The sequence below is a fragment of the Gobio gobio genome, assembly GCF_949357685.1.
Source record: "Gobio gobio genome assembly, chromosome: 19".
Classification (NCBI taxonomy): Eukaryota; Metazoa; Chordata; class Actinopteri; order Cypriniformes; family Gobionidae; genus Gobio; species Gobio gobio.
Genome location: NC_137112.1, coordinates 42,015,352 through 42,035,899, shown reverse-complemented (window position 1 = coordinate 42,035,899; position 20,548 = coordinate 42,015,352). Strand labels below are relative to the sequence as shown.

General features: G+C 37.1%; 1 protein-coding gene across 2 annotated transcripts in view; it reads left to right on the top strand.

Moving 5' to 3' along the window:
* The window catches only part of sema3fb (sema domain, immunoglobulin domain (Ig), short basic domain, secreted, (semaphorin) 3Fb), a 76,163-nt gene that overhangs the window by 29,622 nt on the left and 25,993 nt on the right, over window positions 1-20,548 (top strand). For both annotated transcript variants that reach the window (XM_079844773.1, XM_079844772.1), the window contains exons 3-5: window positions 15,039-15,199; window positions 16,327-16,389; window positions 18,660-18,779. In XM_079844773.1, the coding sequence (XP_079700899.1) occupies window positions 15,039-15,199; window positions 16,327-16,389; window positions 18,660-18,779 (344 nt within the window). The remainder of the gene's footprint in view (window positions 1-15,038; window positions 15,200-16,326; window positions 16,390-18,659; window positions 18,780-20,548) is intronic.

Here is a 20,548-nt window from a genome sequence, read left to right as displayed (position 1 = left end):
ATTTACTAGTCTTATTATTTTTACAACACACTAAAAAATTAAGCATTTTTTCAAGATTTATGCATTTCAATTAATAGTTAAATTCTATCAAATTTAATTGAATTTTATCATATTAGGAATTAAGAATTTTAATAAAAGTGTAGAGTAAAATAACTGGAGCTTAACTTTTTGTATAAATCTTAATGGAACAAGGGAATGGACCATTTAGTTTGTGATTCATACATTTACAAAAAAAGAAGAAAATGTTAAATTTAATCTTATCTCATAAGATTTATACAAAATATTGTATTAAGCTCAATTGTTTTTTTACTCATTTAAAATTCGTAATTCATAACATGAATAATATATAAAGATTATTCAATTTAATTTGTTGGAATTGTATTATTAATTGAAAAGCTTAAATCTTGAAAAAAGGCTTGCTTTTTTGATTGTAATAAATTAATTTTTATATACAGTCAAGTGTAGACCGGCAAGAAGTTCTGGTCAAATGGCTTTTTTAGGTTGACAACATCCATGCATTTTCATTGTATGGAAAGAACCTTTGTGCATTCCCTTTAATGTTGAGAAAAAACATTGATTACTCGAGGGTGTGTACATGATCACAACATTTCAGTTTTGGATGAATTATTCCTTTAAAAAGTGTAATTTGGAAAAGGGACTTCTAGCATAAATTGATTGTTTTTCTTCCCTCATTGGACAGATCTTGCATCAGTCTCACCGTTTCTTAAAGAAGTCAACATGGGCAGTTATTCAAGTATTTGAGCCTGTCATTTTACGAGGCTTGTCAGCAGGGACCCCGTAGGCTCAGTGGCACCTGTCGGTCCAGCTCTCCCTCAGAATGAGTTCCTTCCCGTGGTGACACAACCTGTCCTGAAAGGGTTAACCATCTGGCATTTTATTCCCATGGGAGGGCGTGTGTGTGTGGGGTGCCGGGTGAAAGTGTGGCGCACCAAACCGCAATGCTGTTTGTCCACAGCTAATCGCCTCATTCTCAGATGAGCGCTTGCGTAAATGGAGAGGAAGAGCGACTGGGCGAAATAGATGAACATGTTGACTCAATCCTAATCCTGCTTCCTTCCTGTCTGGCCTGGGAAACGGAACATATGCAGCCGAGATAGCACCCAAAGCATCTGCCAAATGTATCCCTAATGTTGGCTTTCTCTCATGCATTGGCTCTTATAGGTCTTATAGGATGAATGGTGTGAAAAGAGTCATTCTATATATAAACTTTACCATTTTACAAAAGCAACATTGCAGGCTCTTCAGGTCCCATAGGTTGGATTGACAAGCACCGAGGCAGCGCTATAGAGATCCAGCAGCGGGCGGTAAACCCATGCATCAGCGGGAGAGTAGCCGAAGGATAGAACTTCTACACAATGGCTTCTGTCACTTTTAGCATTCCTTCCCGTCTGCCTCAGAGGAAACGGGGGAACAATTCCTCGGGCACCTCTGCCGTGCCGTGACCCCTTAGCCTCTGTTGTGATAGCCCAGCAGTCGGAGGCTTTCACCAGGGTGTACGTAGGACATTTCCCATCACCTCAGGGTCCACCAGAGATCACCTTCCTAGATGTCCATGACCATAAATTAGGCGTCGACATGTCACAGGATACAGACAGAAACTCTCGCGGAAAACCTGCTAGTCTCAGGCATTCAGCACTTTGAAAATCGTTCTGTGTCGCTGACGAAGCGCTTCTCCTCAGTTCCCATTTCCTGAGGCACTTTTTCAGGCGCTTGTGTTTATTTAAGGAGGGCATTGTTTTCGTTGTAAAGATGATGTAGCAATTCTGCCTGTGGCGTCCTTTTTAGTAAGGGACTCAAGGGACTTCTCATAAGTGCAAATCTTCCCTCGACTCATGTCACAATCCAAACTATATTAGTGTGTCACATTGGACACCTGAATGGAAAAAGTATGTCAAATGTAATCAAACCCTTTCCTCACGTTTTGCTTTTGAGAGCTTATTGAGGCTCAACCCTTCCAGCGCGGTCTTCAAAACTTTAATAATAATAAGCGTCAGTGAAGTGGAACATTTTTGCTGAATTTTAAACTTCCTTCTGGTCCAGGCCAAGTCAAACATCTTCATACTGATACTATGAAAGTGTGTATGGCTTTTGGCAGTGTGGAAACAAAAGTAAGGGTGGCCTGTACTCTCAGAAGAACCAAAAAAAGCCAATCAAACTAATATGATTCGTTTCAAAGTCAGTCCATTTGCAGCCTGAACCTCAAATTGTCATCAGTTAGGAATATTATTTACTTAACTATTAAACACCAATTCAAAACAGCTGCTGAGTTTGAAATAATGTATATTCTGTCAAATCCGTGTGAGCATGTCTTTGCTCTTTTGAATATACACTACCGTTCAAAATTGTGAGGTCGGTAAGATTTTTGAAAGAAGGCTTTTTATGCTCACCAAGGCTACATTCATTTGATCCAAAATACAGTTAAAAACAGTAATACATGCTTAAATAAAGTTCCAGAGGGTTATTTTTCTGTTTGTGTGCAGCAACACCATAGAAGAATGATTTTTGGTTCTTTCAGTGAACAATACTTAAAATAAAGTGTGTGTGTGTGTGTGTGTGTACCTGGTATTCCCTATGTTATGGATGGTTATTACAGAAGGATAGTAATACCAGTGAATTTTGACCTTTATGGAGACATTTTATTTGGTCCCCATGAGGAAAATGGCTTCAAAATCATATTAAAAAAAGTGTTTTAAAAATGTAAAAATGATGAAAGTTTTCTGTGATGGGTAGGTTTAGAGGGATAGAATATAAAGTTTGTACAGTTAGGATTAGGGTTACATCAATGGGAAATCCCCATAAAACATGGAAATGTGTGTGTGAGAGAAGAACATTTGAATCATCTAAACTAAAGAACAGTTTTCCACTTTTTTTTGCAATGAATTTTCCGTGATGGAACTTTATAAATGTCGTTACTGTCACTTTTGATCAATTGAATGCTTCCTTGCTGGATAAGAATATATATATTTTTTTGTATACCTTTCTGACCCCAAACGTTGTGACTGTAGTGTACTTTCCCTTTTTCTATTTCATTTTTGCTTGGAAACCTCATTGGGATTCTTTGCAGTAATGCCACTTTGTTTGTGCAATCCCTGCTTCCTGATTCCGCTCAGGCCGGGGCCAGTGACCCTGACCCCGGGACTAATCCTGGATTAATCTGCAGCTCAAGCAGTCTTTGCTGCTGCCTCACAACTTCTGAGCCCCGGCGCTCCGGGCCTGATGTATTTACATTGGCGGCAATGAGTGTTTCTCTGAGATTGAGAAAGAAAGGAGAGTATGGAAAGAAACAGCTGTTCAGTTTCCTTCTGATTCACCCTTCTTGGACAATATGATATTTCAAATATCCGCTGATCCGATCAGACCGGTTTGGGCAATATTGTGTCAATCATAAAGGTGTCTCTTTCCAACATGCACCTGATCTCTGGACAGCCGAGGCCGCCCACCCTCCTGGGGTCAGGGCACAAGAGGGCAACGCGTGTGAGAGGCAGACGTCGGAGATTGATCGCTGTTGAGAGAGCGCTTGTTAATAAAACATGTCTGTGGTGATAGAGAGCTGTGTTTTCACAGATGTGTCTAATTCAAAGCAAGCTGTCTCTCTCCTTCACAATTCAAGCCGCCTTAACAGATACCTTGCGCTGAGAGCGAAAACTATCTGTGGTTTGTTGACATTCAAGCTGTTCCTGTAGGAAATGGATTTTCCATCAGATGTGCAGATTTAAACACCAGGCTTTCATTGGTTTCACCTGTCATTCATTTCATCCTTAGTATCCAACAGGAAGAGGAAGTGCATGAAATGTGGGTTATTATGGTTATTTATTTGACTTATTAAAAATGATGTTTTTTTTTTATATGCTTCTAGCTATGCAAGCTCAATTTCATGTTTTTTTGGGGGTTTTTTTGCATTATGCGTTTTATTCTCGCTGTTGCCACAAGGGGTGCTATAGTAGCCATTGACATATTCTGTATCCCAATTCAGAGGCCGCATCCTTCTAAGGCCCTGTCACAAATGGCACCCTAAACCCTCACGGCCTTCCTCTGAGTACGCACTTCCACGACGTAATGCCCTTCTGAGACCTAAAATGACAAATGGGACACCCTGCAGTCTCGTGAACTTAACGGACACGCGCACGCAGTGGCCATTGTTAGTCCACAAGAACGAAAGTGCACATGAAGTGTGCCATTTGGGACAGGGCCAAAGTCTGCGAAAGTCGTACCAAGCTTTGTTAGATGGGACTGTCAAGCCAACCGAGGATTGCTATTGTCGCCTAGCAAACCGTTGAGGAGCAGCATTAATGTTTGAAAGAACAAACCAGTAGGGATGCATGATATATCGGCCATCATTTCGTATTGGCTGATATATGGTCATTTTATCGAAATTGGCCCTGTAAGATAATTTGGCCGATATATTAAAGTCGATAAAAAATTGATTATTTCCTTCTGCTGAGACACTTCAGATGCTCACTGATCGCCATGATGGTTTTGAATTGCTTGAAATAGGATTTGAAATCACTTCAAAAAAGGAAAATACAGTTCAGTGCAACATGTGCAGCACAAGTGTGTCATATTGGGGACATTCAATTATATTGAGAACATTACTTTGGCTTTTAATGGTGAGCTTGTAATCAGGCTCTGAAAAATCTGAAAAATTTTGGATTTAGATTTATCGGCCAATATATCGGTTATCGGCTTTCAAATATAAAGAATTATCGGTATCGGCCAAAATTTTCATATTTTGAAATCCCTACAAAACAGGGTTCACAATCACAACTTGTCTAAATATATTCACCTTGGTCATAAACTATGATTATAAACTACAGTATGTAACTAAAACATTTGAACCACTTTAAAGTATGGATGCGCGATATATCGTCCACCATATCGGTATGATAATTTGTAATGTTATTGTTTAGAAAATTTAGCTGATCAATAATGGATTCTTTCCTTCAGCAGAGACACTTCAGATGCTCACCATAATGGTTTTCAATTGCTTGAAATATGATTAAAATCACTTTGAAAAGGAAAATACAGTTTAAAAGGAAAATGCTAAATGTTTAAAAACCTTTTTTATGTGAGACAAATGGGTGAAATTATATAGTTTGTTACAGTCTTGTAAACACACAGGCGCCCACAATCACAGGGTGCTAATTATATCTTTGAATGAAGAATGGAGCGTTTGAGAGTTTGAATCGAAGGTGGTGATGCATGATGATGGGCATAAACATTTTTAAATGATCCTGAAAGAAAACTGATGCGGCGCACACAGCGGCGCATAGTTTAGTCTGTGGGTAGAAAGACATCAGCAGATGTAGTTTATTAGACTTGCTCATTACTGATGAAATCACCAGCGAAGAAACAGAATGTACCTGAAAACACCTCAAAACATATGCGCAAAAGTGCAAAAGAATTGTACACCTTCTAAATTCTGCAGATTTATAAGGTCACGCAGATGATGGAGGTTATTTGGCCGAGCAGCATGCCATGGGCCCCAATTTTATTGACTGAATGAGAGGTAGAGCCCCTCCATTTATGCAAAACAAATGTCCCTGCAGGACATACAGTAAAATGTATTTTTATTTGCTACTCCGGCAACAAAAACGGGGTTTTAGAAAGGACATCATGATAAAAGAGTTTGATACACTGTGTAGACATGCGCTAACATTTACAACAGAAAGATCTGTCCCCAGTCTGTTTTACATTTGCTTAATTAAACTTAGTCTTTAAAGGCACAATATGTAACATTTTTGGATTAAAATATCCAAAAACCACTAGGACAATGTAATATATTTTGTTGACAATAATTAATTTTAACCAGGACACGGATCGTGTCCGTGCATCGCCTATCAATGACGACATAAAACCGGAAATCGAGGGTATTTTATAGAAACCAACACGCATAACTTTCAACACACTCAAATAATGTATTTAATATATATGATACAACATATAAAAGCTAATAAAAGCTCCGCAAAATCCAGGCGTCATCAAGCTTCGCCTTTGATTTGAATAAGTGACCTCTAGCGGCGAAACATTACATATTGTGGCTTTAATCCAAAGCAGCCAATAGTGATTTATCCTAAGAAAATTGTAACTTTGTTAGTTGTTCATTCCTTCCTCCTTTTGTTTGTTCATTCATTCCGCCTATTTTTAGTTTGTTCATTCATTTCGTCCTTTTTTGTTTTTTTGTATTCTGTCCGTGTTTCGTTCATTAGTTAATTCCGTCCATCCTCTGTTCGCTTTTTCATTCCATCGTTTTGTTTTTGTACATTTTGTCTTTGTGTGCGTGCGTGTGTCTGTCTGTCTGTGTGTGTGTCTGTGCGTGTGTCTGTGTGTCCTTGTACAATCTTTGTGGGGACCAATTTTAATTTAACCATTGGAGTGAGGGCATTTTGGCCGGTCCTCATTTTTAGACCCCTTTAAAGGCCTGTTTGAGGGTCAAGACTTGGTTTTAGGGATAAGGTTATAATTGGGTTAAGAGTAGGTTTATGGCAGTGGTTCTCAAACATTTTATACCAAATACCACCTCAGAAAATATTTGGCTCTCAAAGTATCACCATAATGACCAACAGTAGCGTGGTAGGCCTAACTATTCAGCTACAGCTTTGCACAGTTCAAAAACGAGGCAGTTTATTCCTAATAAGAATATTTATTGTTGTCAACCACTTTAACATTGTAAATACACAGTTTGTACATTAACACTGTGCTTACATCCAGGTAAATAAAATAATTAAATAATGATTACATCAAAACTGTACTTTACTTAAATGTAAAAAAAAAAGTATTGTGTTTTAACATTACTTTATTTAGTGATTCCTCTGCGTACCACTAAAGAGAGAGATGGGTAGGGTTAAGGTAAGGAGTGAGAGATTTACATTGTGTCAATGAATGTCCTCACAAAGATAGATGTACAAGTGTGTGTGTGTGTGTGTGTGTGTGTGTGTGTGTGTGTGTGTGTGTGTGTGTGTGTGTGTGTGTGTGTGTGTGTGTGTGTGTGTGTGTGTGTGTGTGTGTGTGTGTGTGTGTGTGTGTGTGTGTGTGTGTGTGTGTGTGTGTGTGTGTGTGTGTGTGAGTGTATCACATCAGGGACGAGCATCTATTCCTGGTCTATTCCTCTCCACACATAATGGTCTTTCTGTGGTTCTCAGCTGTGATTAAAACAGGTCCAAACTAAACAGCAAGAGTACACCAGACCTGCTTTTCAGTAGTTATAGAAGCATTCCTTCACCGTTGTATCATCTTTTGATCCTGGAGGCCAACAAAAACTGTGTGCGTGTAAGAGAGAGAAGCTGAGGAACAAGTATGTATTTAATTTATGACACAAAAAGATGTTGCTCTTAAGGCAAGACTTTTAACAGCATGAGTCATAGCTTCAGGATTAATGTAACTGTACTGTGAGCAGATAAAGACACCGCTTACCTCATATACAACCAGGCTCTCAGAACTTTAGATATGAATCAGGTGCAACATCCGGCTGGAACATATTAGGGATAAAGACGGCTTTCCCTCTCTGCTCTCTCTCGGAGCTCTTATCAGAGTCTTACAGGAAATCAGCATGTGTGAGTTGTCAGAACAATAACACAAGTGCACTGCGGCATGCAGTGGGTTGGACTGCTTCCATGTGTGTGTGTGTGCGTTGGTCTGCCCACTTTACCACACGCAGACACAAGGCAAGCTATTCTACATGGATGGGCATTGATGAGGGTCACATGACAATACAGTATACACACTTTAAAGGACTTAAAGGTAGGCAAGGAAAACAAATTAATTGAACAATCAATTATGGCATACTCTTATATTATTAAAACAAATTGCTTTTGTTGCTCTTTTGTGAGTTGCTTTTGATAAAAATGTCTGCTAAATGTATAAATACTGTTATGATCCAACAATAGTTTAAATGCATAGATTTTTGGTGAGCACTATACATCCCTTTTTTTTCCACAAATGTCCACTTTATTAGGCCCCAATCTCCCTTAATTTATAGTTGTAATCAATCTATCAAACTCATGTTACGGAGTTGAAGTAGACATACAGTATATACATATAGCAGGTGTTTGGCTGTTGTTAAGCTTTAGCAAAGCTTCTCATCATACATTTCAGCGCGATGTGACATTTTGGACAAAGCAAAGACATTAATTAAAAAAACAAATGTGTTAAAACTTGCAAATTTGAATGGCTGCTAAGCAGGACTCTTAAACACAGCCGTCTGCTCAATGTACGAGCCAGTCTCATTAAAAACAGTGACATTATTGCCATTCATTTTTTACTAATGTAGCTGTTAGTTTTGGCTACTTTTTTTTACACTTGTGTTGGACAAGCTCACCCAAATACCACACAAATACATTTAACGGCCGGTTCTAGTTCAGTTAAGGTATATCTTGTCTTTATAAACTGTAATTATCACTCTATGCATCTAGAGTGTGTCACTTCTGCTTGTGCGTGCGAGCGAGTGAGGCAGCCAGCAGACAGTCATACGGCATACGCTGCGGAGAGTGATGATGTGGGTTCTGGCTTTGTCCATGGACCGCCTGCATACATGGTGTCACGCTAATCCCAAGCCACCCTCATCTCTCTCTTCCTCTTCCTAGCAGCTCTCCTCTCTTCTGGGCCAGGCTGAGTTTCGTGCAGGAACTCGCTCCGCAGCACTTGGCTGAGGCTCTTCAAATTGAGCAAAATTTGAAACTGGAGAAATCCGCCACAGGTTGGACTGTCAGTTCAGGCTGCATAAAGACAACAGCGTCGCTAGCGATGTGGACTCACAAGTAGTGATATTGTTGCTCTCAAGTAACACTTTTTTTTCCGAATCAGATCAAACTTTAACCTATTTGCTGACGTCTTCATTTCTAATTTCTTCATTTTTAATTTATTTACTCTATTTTTGTCATGTTTTGCTTTTTTTTTTTTTTTTTTTTTCAACTTTTATTATTATTATTATTATTATTATAATTATTATTATAGTTATTTAGATATTTAATAATTTGTTTTACTTTTTATATTTATACTTTTTGCCTAATATTTAATATTATTTATATATTATTATTATTATTATTATTATTATTATTATTATTATTATTATAATTATTATTATTATTATTATTTAAAGTTATTTAGATATTCCACCTTTTCCATGTATTCCATTATCATTATCATCCATCATTATTCTTATTATTTAAAGTTATTTAGATAGTCCATATTTTGTTAAACTATATATATTTTTCTGACCTTTTTGCCTAATTTATTATTGTTATGTATTTATTATTACTATTATTGTTTTTTGTTTTTATTATTATTTAAAGTTATTTAGATATTCCATATTTTGTTACACTATATATATTTTTCTGACCTATTTGCCTAATATTTAATATTGCTGTAATTTATTATTATTATTATTATTATTATTGGTTTTTGTTTTTATTATTATTTAGTTATTTAGATATTCCACCTTTTTCCATGTATTTCATTATCATTATCATCCACTATTATAATTATTATTATTATTATTATTTAAAGTTATTTAAATATTCCATATTTTGTTAAACTATATATATTTTTATGACCTTTTTGCCTAATATTTATTATTGTTGTAATTTATTATTATTGTTATTATTGTTGTTATTGGTGTTTGTTTTTATTATTATTTAAAGTTATTTGGATATTCCATATTTTTCCATGTATTTCATTATCATTATCATCCATTATTATTATTTAAAGTTATTTAGATATTCCATATTTTGTTAAACTATATATATTTTTATGACCTTTTTGCCTAATATTTATTATTGTTGTAATTTATTATTATTATTGTTGTTGTTATATGTTTTTATTATTATTTAAAGTTATTTAGATATTCCATATTTTGTTACTCTATATATATACATTTCTGACCGTTTTGCCTAATTTATTATTGTTGTTATTTATTATTATTAATATTATTATTTAAAGTTATTTAGATATTCCATATTTTTCCATGTATTTCATTATCATTATCATCCATTATTATTATTATTATTTAAAGTTATTTAGATATTCCATATTTTGTTAAACTATATATATTTTTATGACCTTTTTGCCTAATATTTATTATTGTTGTAATCTATTATTATTATTGTTGTTGTTATATGTTTTTATTATTATTTAAAGTTATTTAGATATTCCATATTTTGTTACTCTATATATATATATATTTCTGACCGTTTTGCCTAATTTATTATTGTTGTTATTTATTATTATTAATATTATTATTTAAAGTTATTTAGAAATTCCATATTTTGTCACACTATTTATATTTTTATGACCTTTTTACCTAATATTTATTATTATTGTTGTTGTATTATTATTATTATTATTATTATTATTATTATTATTATTATTATTATTATTATTATTAGTGTCATTTGTGCCTCTAAACCACGACCATTTGTGCTTCCAAATACATATATTATTCTGGAGTCAATGATGTTTGAATATGTGTGAATAGGCGTATATAAAAACATTTAAACCACAAAATATTGGTTTATGTAGGACCAAAGAATTCACAAATACTACGAAAAAAAGTGTTAGGAATAATACATGAAGACATTGTGTAAAGTTTGTATTCAGAGACAAGTGTTCCCCAAGCTAGAAATATCCTACGGTGGCTTCAACAAAAGGGGAAAAAAATCTGCACCCGCAGCCAAAATCAAGCAAACTTGGCGGCACGATGCAAACAGCTGACCAATAGATAAAAAATGAGTAGCTTACGTGCTAATGTTATTCACCAGATGTTTTGTCTTTCTAATACAGCAAAACATCTCTGAATATATGAACTTTGGATGTCTCTCAGATGTGGAAAGTGTTTTGGAAAAGCAGTTTTCTTGATGGAGAATGAAGTTTTGCCATTGTTAGAACAGTATTGTATACCGTTTTTCACTTATTGAGTGTCAAGCACACTTTCTGAAAGTAACAAAACCAGATGTACCGCAGTTGGACGGTCTCCTTGGCAGCCATGCATTCAATAGAGTGACCATTGTGGACTTGCGAGGGTCTCCAGACTGAGACATACTAGCGTTAAATGCAGTAACAGAACGTGACTTTATCTGGCAGCTTATGATTGTACTGCTATAGGAACATGTACCTTTGTGGGCTTTGGAGCAGAGTTGACCCATTGTTCGGTCATGGATGTGGCCATGCATGTCTGTGATTGTCTCTGGCCAGCAAATGGAAAAGCCAGTCAAGAAGAAAGAGGTCAGTGCTGGATATCCAGCAAGCATGGATTAGAGCTGATCTCACATACCCACACTACGTTGCATTACCTACCTTAGGGTTTAACAGTGCACATGGCGTGAAGGAAGCGAGAAGGTTTTCAGTTGATTGGAGAAACTCTGTGAACAAGACCATGTGAGCAGGTAGAAGAAGAGAGGGATCGGAACGGATATCCCTCTGACTCTTCCTGCTACACTGCTCATGCAAAGAAACACAGTGGGCATGTATCCGTGAGAGTGGGAATTATAAAAAAAGGCTAAAAAGTGCAAGTCCGGGTCCGGTTACTTGCTCGTTAACAGCACCAAGTTCTAGTTCCCCTCCAACAGGCCATTTCATGCTACGGAGGCGAAGCATAGAGGGGGCCATTCTCAAGACAAAGTCCCCAGTGTGTGTGTGTGTGTGTCTAAAACAGACCCCCCAGTAGTTCGCTACTAAGACTACACCGGCTAATGGTGTTCCTCCAGGCTTTATCTGGCTCCATTTGACTGGATTTTCACAGGTCTTGTACCTAAAGGTTGAAAGAGGATCTATCAAAGAACGCTGTGGTTGTGGTAGACGTTGGCCTTGTAGATCTAATTTTGTGGTTGTTCTTGCAATATTTCGGCACCTACTGTTTTATTAGTCTGTCCGACCTGTCTTCAGCTTTATCCAAATCGGACAACCTAGTAGGTAGTAGCTTTTCCAGCCTGATATTGTCTAAAGGAAGCTGTCGGCTCATGTGTCCGGATAGACGTGGAGCTGTTGGTATTGGAGCACAAGGATCTTTAGCCAGTCGGTCTTGTTTCCACAGGTGGCCCTCTGTCTTAGAGACAGAACGAGAAAGAGGAGGGAGTTGGAAATCGAGGGAGAGAACAACAAGAGGAGGAGGAGATAAGGGTAGCATTTAGTTTTTGGCATGCCGAGCCTACGCTCCGTATTTCCTCTGGTTTCGACCATATGCCAAGCCTTCGAGCTGAAGCGAGCTTTGTGCATTCAGCGACAGTGCACACTTGAATTCCAACAATAGTAAACTTACATTTCCCCTCGCTGTAGAACATTCCAGACTTTAAACACTAGTGTTTTCTTTGAGGGCTTCAGGAACTGGATTTGCTGCACGGCTAGGCAAAATCTATCCTGTGGAAGTGTTATATTTAGGTTATGTGGCGGACAGAATGGCTGTACTGTCTTCCTCCCTGATTTATTAGAGCTGCTTGCTAAGCCAAAGATTTGAACAGACCCCTAACCTTCTTGAGGTATTGTCCGTAAATGACGCTCCATTTGTGGGATGAACATGAATGATAAATCAAATTGTGAGATTGGTTGAGGAGTGTGCTTTACTAAGCAACCACCTAGCAACACCCTAACAACCACTCAGAACATCCCAGCATCTTGGTGCCGCCTGTAGCATGCAGTGTGTGATGATGGAGCTCATGGTCTGGTGTGTGTGAAAGCTTTATCTGTGTCTTCAGTCACACACACACACACACACACACACACACACACACACACACACACACACACACACACACACACACACACACACACACACACACACACACACACACACACACACACACACACACACACACACACACAATGTTTGTTTTTGTGAAATGTGAGGACATTCCATAGGCGTAATGGTTTTTATACCGTACAAACCGTATTTTCTATCCCCTTACACTGCCCCTGTCCCTAAACCTAACCCTCACAGGAGACTGTGCAGTTCACTTTCTGTGAAAAAAAAACTAATTCTGTATGATTTATAAGCATTTTGAAAAGTGAGGACATGGGGAACGTCCTCATATTTCACCCTCTTTTTGTAATACCTATGTCATACCCATGTCATTATACACATTTGTGTCCTGATATTTCACGAAAACATGCCCACACACACACACACACACACACACACACACACACACACACACACACACACACACACACACACACAGATGTTGGTGAGGTCTGAGCCAGTCAAACAGATGTGTAGGAGACGCTGACAGACGTGCTGAGAGGAGCTGGAGCTACTGTGTTGAATCTACTTTTCTGTCTTTCACTCTCTTAATTTTCTTTTATTGGCAAGTGGTCGGGCCTGCTTGCCCTTTTTGCTCTTGATTTCTCTTTCGCTCACTCACTCTTTCTTTCACTCCTTTCTTTCTTTCACTCTTTCTTTCGCACTTTCTTTCTTTTACTCTTTCTTTCGTCTTTTTATTGGCAAGTGGTTGGGCCTGTTTGACCTTTTTGCTCTTGATTTCTCTTTTTTTCGCTCTTTCGCTCTTTCTTTCTTTCTTTCGCTCGCTCTCTTTCTTTCTTTCGCACTTTCTTTTTTGCACTCTCTTTTTTTGCTCTTTTGCTCCTTTCTTTAACTAATTTCTTTCTTTCGCTCTTTCTTTCTTTCACACTTTCTTTCTTTTGCTCCGTTCTTTCACTCATTTCTTTCTTTCGCTCCTTTCTTTCTTTCACTCTATTTTTGGTTTTTCATTCATTCTTTTGCTTTTTCTTTCGCTTGCTTGTTCTTTTTTCGTTCCCTTGCTTGCTCTTTCTTTCACTCATTTCTTTCTTTCGCTCCTTTCTTTCTTTCACTCTATTTTTGGTTTTTCATTCATTCTTTTGCTTTCTCTTTCGCTCACTCGCTCATTCTTTTTTTCTTTCACTTCCTCTGTAGCTTTCTTTTGCTCTCATTTTCTCTTTCCTTATTTCTTTCTCGTGCATTCTTTTCCTTTTCTTTCACATCTTTCTTTGTTTTACACTTGTCTCTTTTCTTGCTTTTTAAATCTGTCTCTTTCATTCTGTCTGTCTGAACAGACGTCTATCTTCATGCGGTCTACATGGTGGATTGACTGTTCCGGCTTGAGCTCAAACACAAATAATCTCACAGAGGGAGGCTCACACACACCATTCTGACAGCTGTCAATCAAAGCCCTGACCTCAAAACACAACCCTCGCTCAAACATTTATTAAATCAAACTATACAAATAGAGTAATGGTAATGTGATTTAATCAGTGTATTATACTAGTGAATTCAGGGCCTGTGTCAGGCAGATAAACCGGTAATTTTACGTTTGCATTTGTTTTGATAAATTACTGAGATTAGAATTTATTTTTAATCTTTATCTCTGTAGAGTAATTCCTGGGTGGGACTAGTTGAGTGGCAGACACAGAAGAGGTGTATGTGTGCGTGCGTGCGTGCGTGCGTGCGTGCGTGCGTGCGTGCGTGCGTGCGTGCGTGCGTGTGCGTGCGTGTGTGCGTGTGTGTGTGCGTGCGTGTGTATTCCTTGTCCTCTGTGACCAATGATGACTAATGCTTTGCACTATCAATAGGGTTTAATATTCTAAAAATGTAATATTTGTAAACTCTTATATTTTTTAACTCCATAAAATAAAGGCAGAGCTTAGCACAAACATATAATTTGTTTAATTTATTGATAACTTCCTTTTGTTTTGGAAACAAGGTGACTTTTTTTTGGGGCATGTCCCAGACCTCAAATATTCATTTGTGTCTCTGTAAGATTAAATTGGAAAAATGTGAAGACGTAATTACATATTTGGTTGCCATGTTTTGTGTCTGTAATAACAAACCCTGTATTATCTCACAAGATGAAATAGATGGAGTATTCTTCGTTGTGAATTATGGCAAAAACTATTATGTTATTGTCAAGTTGCCATGGTTTTATGATATGTATCCAAGCAATTATGGAAATGGAATGAGCTTGGGAGTGGAATCTCTTTCTCTCTCTAAAACAATATTGCAGCAATAAATGTCTGATTTTTGACAAAATTTTCTCTCTCTCTCTCTCTCTCTGCAGATATGAGGTCTACAGGTACAGCTCATTACTTCTCTTTCCTGTTGAACACATCAGACTATCGCATCTTGCGCATGGATGAGGATCACGACCGCATGTATGTGGGCAGCAAAGACTACATCCTTTCTCTGGACCTCCACGACATAAACCGAGAGCCCCTCATAGTAAGAACACGCAAAACACTAAATTTTCTTTATCATAAATGTATTTTCTTTTGCATTTTCTCTTTATTGGTTTATTTGCATAATAAAAACGATAATAATGATGGATTTATTTATTTAATTTAAATGTATTGATGCATTTATTATAAGAGATATATTGACTTATTATTAATGTATTTATTATGTATATATTATATTATGCATTTATTTATTATAAATGTATGTATTTACTGTTTTAATTTGATTTAATTACATTATTTTCGGGGGGGTTTTCGTTATATTTATCTTAAAAACATTTATGTATTAGTTTTTTGTATTGTTTTTTACGGTTGTATTTTTTTTATTTTTATTATTATACATTTACATAATAATAATTAACAATGGATGAAGAAATTCGGGTTCTTTATAGATTATTGTAAATTTATTATTATTATTTATTATACATGTATCCATTTTTATGATACATTTATGTATTGTTTTAATTTTATTTAATTTCTTTGTTTTTGTTTATTATATTTATGTATTTACTTTTATTTTTTGCTTTTTACTGTTTTTTATTTGTATGTGTTTTTATTAATTTATTTACATAATAATAATAATAGTAATAATATTATTACTGTGTAAATGAATTAATAAAATACATAAAAAATAAAAAACAAACCGTAAAAAACAAGTATGAATAATTATTAATAATTAAAAATAGTAATAATAATAATAATAATAATACAATTATTTTACTGTTTGTATTACATTTTTTACTATTTACTTTATTACATTTTTTTTTCTTTTTTTTCACACTGTTCACCCTGTTTTGGCTTTTAGTTCCTGGACAAGCACAAGCCATAACCTAAATCACAACAGGCTCCAAGGGTCATTCCTGTATCACTGTTACTTTTTACTGATTAGCTCACAGCAATGCAGGAAACTGACTATTAAATTCTATAAAACTAAAGCCTGGATATGGGGGGAACCCTGGGGCCTTATAAAAATGCAGGGTGAACATTCCCTGGCTAGTTCAGCTCATTATGCTGAAAGGTTGTTGAGTTAAATGGGTCTGTTTCTGAGATAGTGTGTCATTGTTGTGACAAATGGGATTGACCCTTCTCTCTTTTTCGTACTCTCTCTTTTAGATACACTGGCCTGTTTCCCCACAGAGGAAGACGGAGTGTATTTTAAGTGGCAAAGACACAAACGTGAGTCCCGTCTTTTCAATTGCTTTGCTTCCACACCGCTCACATACTCTGATCTGGAACGTGGTGAAAATGAAGAATAGCACTCTTGGAACCCATCAAATTACAGAACTGGAGCTAAATGTGGTCTAATTTGTTTTTTAGACCTCCAAGAATTGTTTCAGAAAGTGTTATGACAATATACACGACCGGTTTCTCAGTTTACAGTTGGTCTACATTTGCTCGCAAGATATCTTTGTTTAGACATCTTAACTCAACTCCAGCCAGCTCTCACTTATGAAACTCTATGGCTTTGCATGTGACATCTGCTTGTAGTTTGGATTTTAGCTGTGCATGTCATTACAAATGCACTGCATGTATAAAACCATTTGGTCAGGGTCTACAACAAAAAATGCTGATGTACAGTAAATGAAGTGAAAGTGAGATATTCATGTTTAGGAATAGTGCTGAGGTCAAATATATGTTACAAACCTCAACCTTCCTGGTCAGACAACCCACACAAACACGATATTCAGAGAAGGAAAACAGATGCTAGATCCAGCGTGAAACAAACTCAAACCAGTCAAATTCCTGGATTTGCAGACATATGGATTTGGGTGTGTGGTTTAGTGGTCTGGTAAAGAAACTGAGAGCATCACCTGATCATCTGCACATCTGTTTGGTTGTGCACTGGTATGGTACTTAGTGCCTGGTGTGGGAGTGGGACGTTATGGGTTTTAACCACAACTCATGAATTATTCATAATGTTGAATGATCTTGCCGTGGAATGAATCCACATGTAGATCTGTAGGGATACTTTTTTGATATCTGATTTGACTCTTTTGAACTTAACTTAAGGTTGCTGAAATCAATGCCAGTATAGAGTTTAAAGACCAAGAAGTAGTTGGGTTATTCTTTCCTGTGATTTCCTATTGAAACAGGAAGTAATGCATTTTTAAACAGACGATAGTCTTTGATTTACATCACAGTTAGACAAAACCATGAGTAGCTGCATGCTGTTGCTAGTTAGTGGCAGGTGGTATTAGACTTGAAACATACTCTATGTAAAAAAAATTATTACGCAGCACAACTGTTTTCAACATTGATCATGTGACACTGAAGACTGGAGTAATGAAGCTGAAAATTCAGCTTAGCATCACAGGGGCCTATACCATGAAGCCGGTTTAGCTGGCTAGCCAGATGTGTTTAAGCTTAGTTTGTGCTAATCCTGGGTTTTAGGTACCATTAAAATGGTTATACAAAGGTCATACAAATAAGCTTTAAAATCAATAAATAAAGCTATAAAAATTGCTACATTACTCAATTCTCTATATATCAACTAAACTAACTTCATAACTTTTACTTGCATTGACGTAGTGAATATTTTCTTTAAGTTGTACTCTTTTATAGTCAGCTCTTTTCTTCTTGCTGTGTAAATTTGTTTCAATTCTTAATATTTTTCAATCATGTAATATTCTGCAGAAGAGAGAAGTGAATCTCACTGTTTCTCTCGCGAGAAGTGAATCTCAGTTTCACTGATCCACAGCGTGTGATTGGCTGTTCACTACTGATGTCACAGCTAAACTCCTAAACTCAGGATCAAAGCCTGAGTTGACAGAGAAAGCTGATGATCAGCATTATGGGACCAACAAAGCCTGAATAGATTGGTTTGGTTTTGTCAACTCTAAACTAATCCTGTAACCCTGAGTTTGTTAAACTACCATCATGGTACTGGCCCCAGGTCTAAATAAAAAAATGTAATAACATTTCACAACTGGTTTTGCTGTATTTTTGATCCAATAAAACAGGAAAACGGTGCATGTCAGAACAAATTTAATGGCGCAACTGCATCATATAAAGTGTTATTATAATCTATCATATTACAAAGTATTCTACAGCCATTTTCTCTTAGGTCTACTACAGTAAAAGTGGAGCAACCGTTTGAGAAGTAATACATTTGAAATCAGTTAAAATGCTGGCATATTTATAGCTAGCTAACCGAATATCTGAATGCGTTGGTCAAACATTAGCATCTGTGTTTGCATTCTAGCATATGTCTTTGGCATTGTAACCAAACGCCTCTGCATACTGTAATCAGAATGTTGGTCCATTTTCTCAGAAGTGTAGGACTACATTTCAAATGTTTAGATCTTCTTAAAGTTTATTTTCTTAGCATTTTAGCTGTGAGCTAAAAGCCACTAAACTCACATTTGGCTTTTTAATGTGCGGTCTTAATGGGTCTTTTGTTCATAGACATGTGTGAAAATAGTTACCGTGATTGTTTCCTCTCTCAGGGCGAGTGCGGTAATTTCATCCGCCTGATCGAGCCATGGAACAGGACGCACTTGTACGTGTGCGGGACGGGCGCCTACAACCCAGTATGCACTTATGTCAACAGAGGACGCAAGCCAATGGTAAATAGCCTCTCTGAGAGTGGGGTAACAGGGCATGAGAGGTGTGTCTTAAACATAGCGGGCACACCTGGATACCTGTGAGGCACAGGTGTTCTTACGGTATTTATAGATAGATAGATACGCCTATTCCAGATTTCTCCACAAATCTATCCATTACCAACTCTTACAGTCCATCAACTGTGATTTCTCACTCACCGTCCCCCTGTGTAACGTAAAAACCCTCCAGGTGTTGGCTGGCGTTCACCCTCACAGCTGCCTTCCCCAGCGCGCTATAACTCTCTCTCCTGTTTAGTCTTACTCTTTAATTGAGGAGCTTGAGTTTCTTCGCTCGAGCCAGGCATCACTCTGTGGACCCTCTTTGCCTTTTTAGGACCCTTGCTTGTACAGCTAGCACTTTGTCTCTCTAAACACAACACTTGTTCTCTAATGACGGTCCAGGGACGTTTAAAGTGAAATTAATAGAAGTCAGAAGTTGGGAATCCATTTATATTACGACTTGTTGTTTTTTTTGTTTTTTTAACACACACACGTGTATAAAATCACACCTATACCAATACTATATAGTTATGCATTTCTTAAAGGGATAATTCACCCCAAAATGACAATTCAAACTTGTACATATCTTGTACAGTACTTAAGCCAGTTTGTTAAGCCGAAATTTGTTTTTTTTCTGACTGATAGAATTTAAAGTCAATGTTTACTGATAACCAGTGATGAACCGTTTAATGAATCAACAACATTTAACTCAAAAACAAATATAGAATTTTTAGATGATTCTTGTAAGTGAAATAGCTGATTCAATAGTGAACAGATTTGTTCATACGTCCCTTTCAAGGAAAGTCTGTTCCCTCGACGGCCATATTCATTCCCGGGCAGCTCTTCTGGGCATCCAAGACTAAGCCCTATCTATTTGAAAGGGGAAATCCTGGAATCTCTTTTAAATAACACATTTCAAATCAGCAACTCAATCTGACATGAACTGTCCCGTAAATGTTGTTTTTTATGCTCAAATAGCATTGAAATTCATATGAAAGAGCCAATGCGCATGTGCAGTCCTAAGCACGAGTCTTTTCCACCATATTGCCCGTTGCACTCGCTCCCACTCATAAGTAATATGAGTGCACCATCCTTGTATATCTAAAGTCTTTCAACTTACTGACTCAATGATTCAGTCAGATTTTTTGTAATATTTGGAGATTAACAGCTGTAGTCAGTAGTTGTATGGAAAATACCTCCATTAGATGCTCTTCAAAAAGTCACATGGGTTTGGAATTGAGGGTGAGTAAATAATGACAGAATCAGTCCTATAATAACTTCCCAGTTTTAATTCCGAGAGCTGTATTATGTAGGGTGTTATGCTATGGGAGCTCCCATTATAGCGTCTCAGTATGGTGCTGGAGGTCTATTGCCCATCATAATGGCCTGCCTCAACATTTCCCAGGAATTTTTAACTGGCACACATCCTTTTAATGCCCTCCGCGTGTGAATGTTGGTACAAGAGCTGAGAGGTGATGTGATATACCCCTTAACACCCTGCTCTTTCTAGACAGGAAACCTGGGTCACAGACTGCGTCCACAAAGGCATCCAGCCAGGCAAACATCTCCATGTCTGTGCCAATGAGCACGACACGCATCACGTCTAACATGTAGAGACACACATTAACCCAAAGACATCCAGATGTGGCCAACTGCAACAGGTCTTTGGCGTGCTAGCCCAAGTCTGTACCCAAGACAGTATGTTGAAAGAAACACATGTGGCCGCAGTAGAC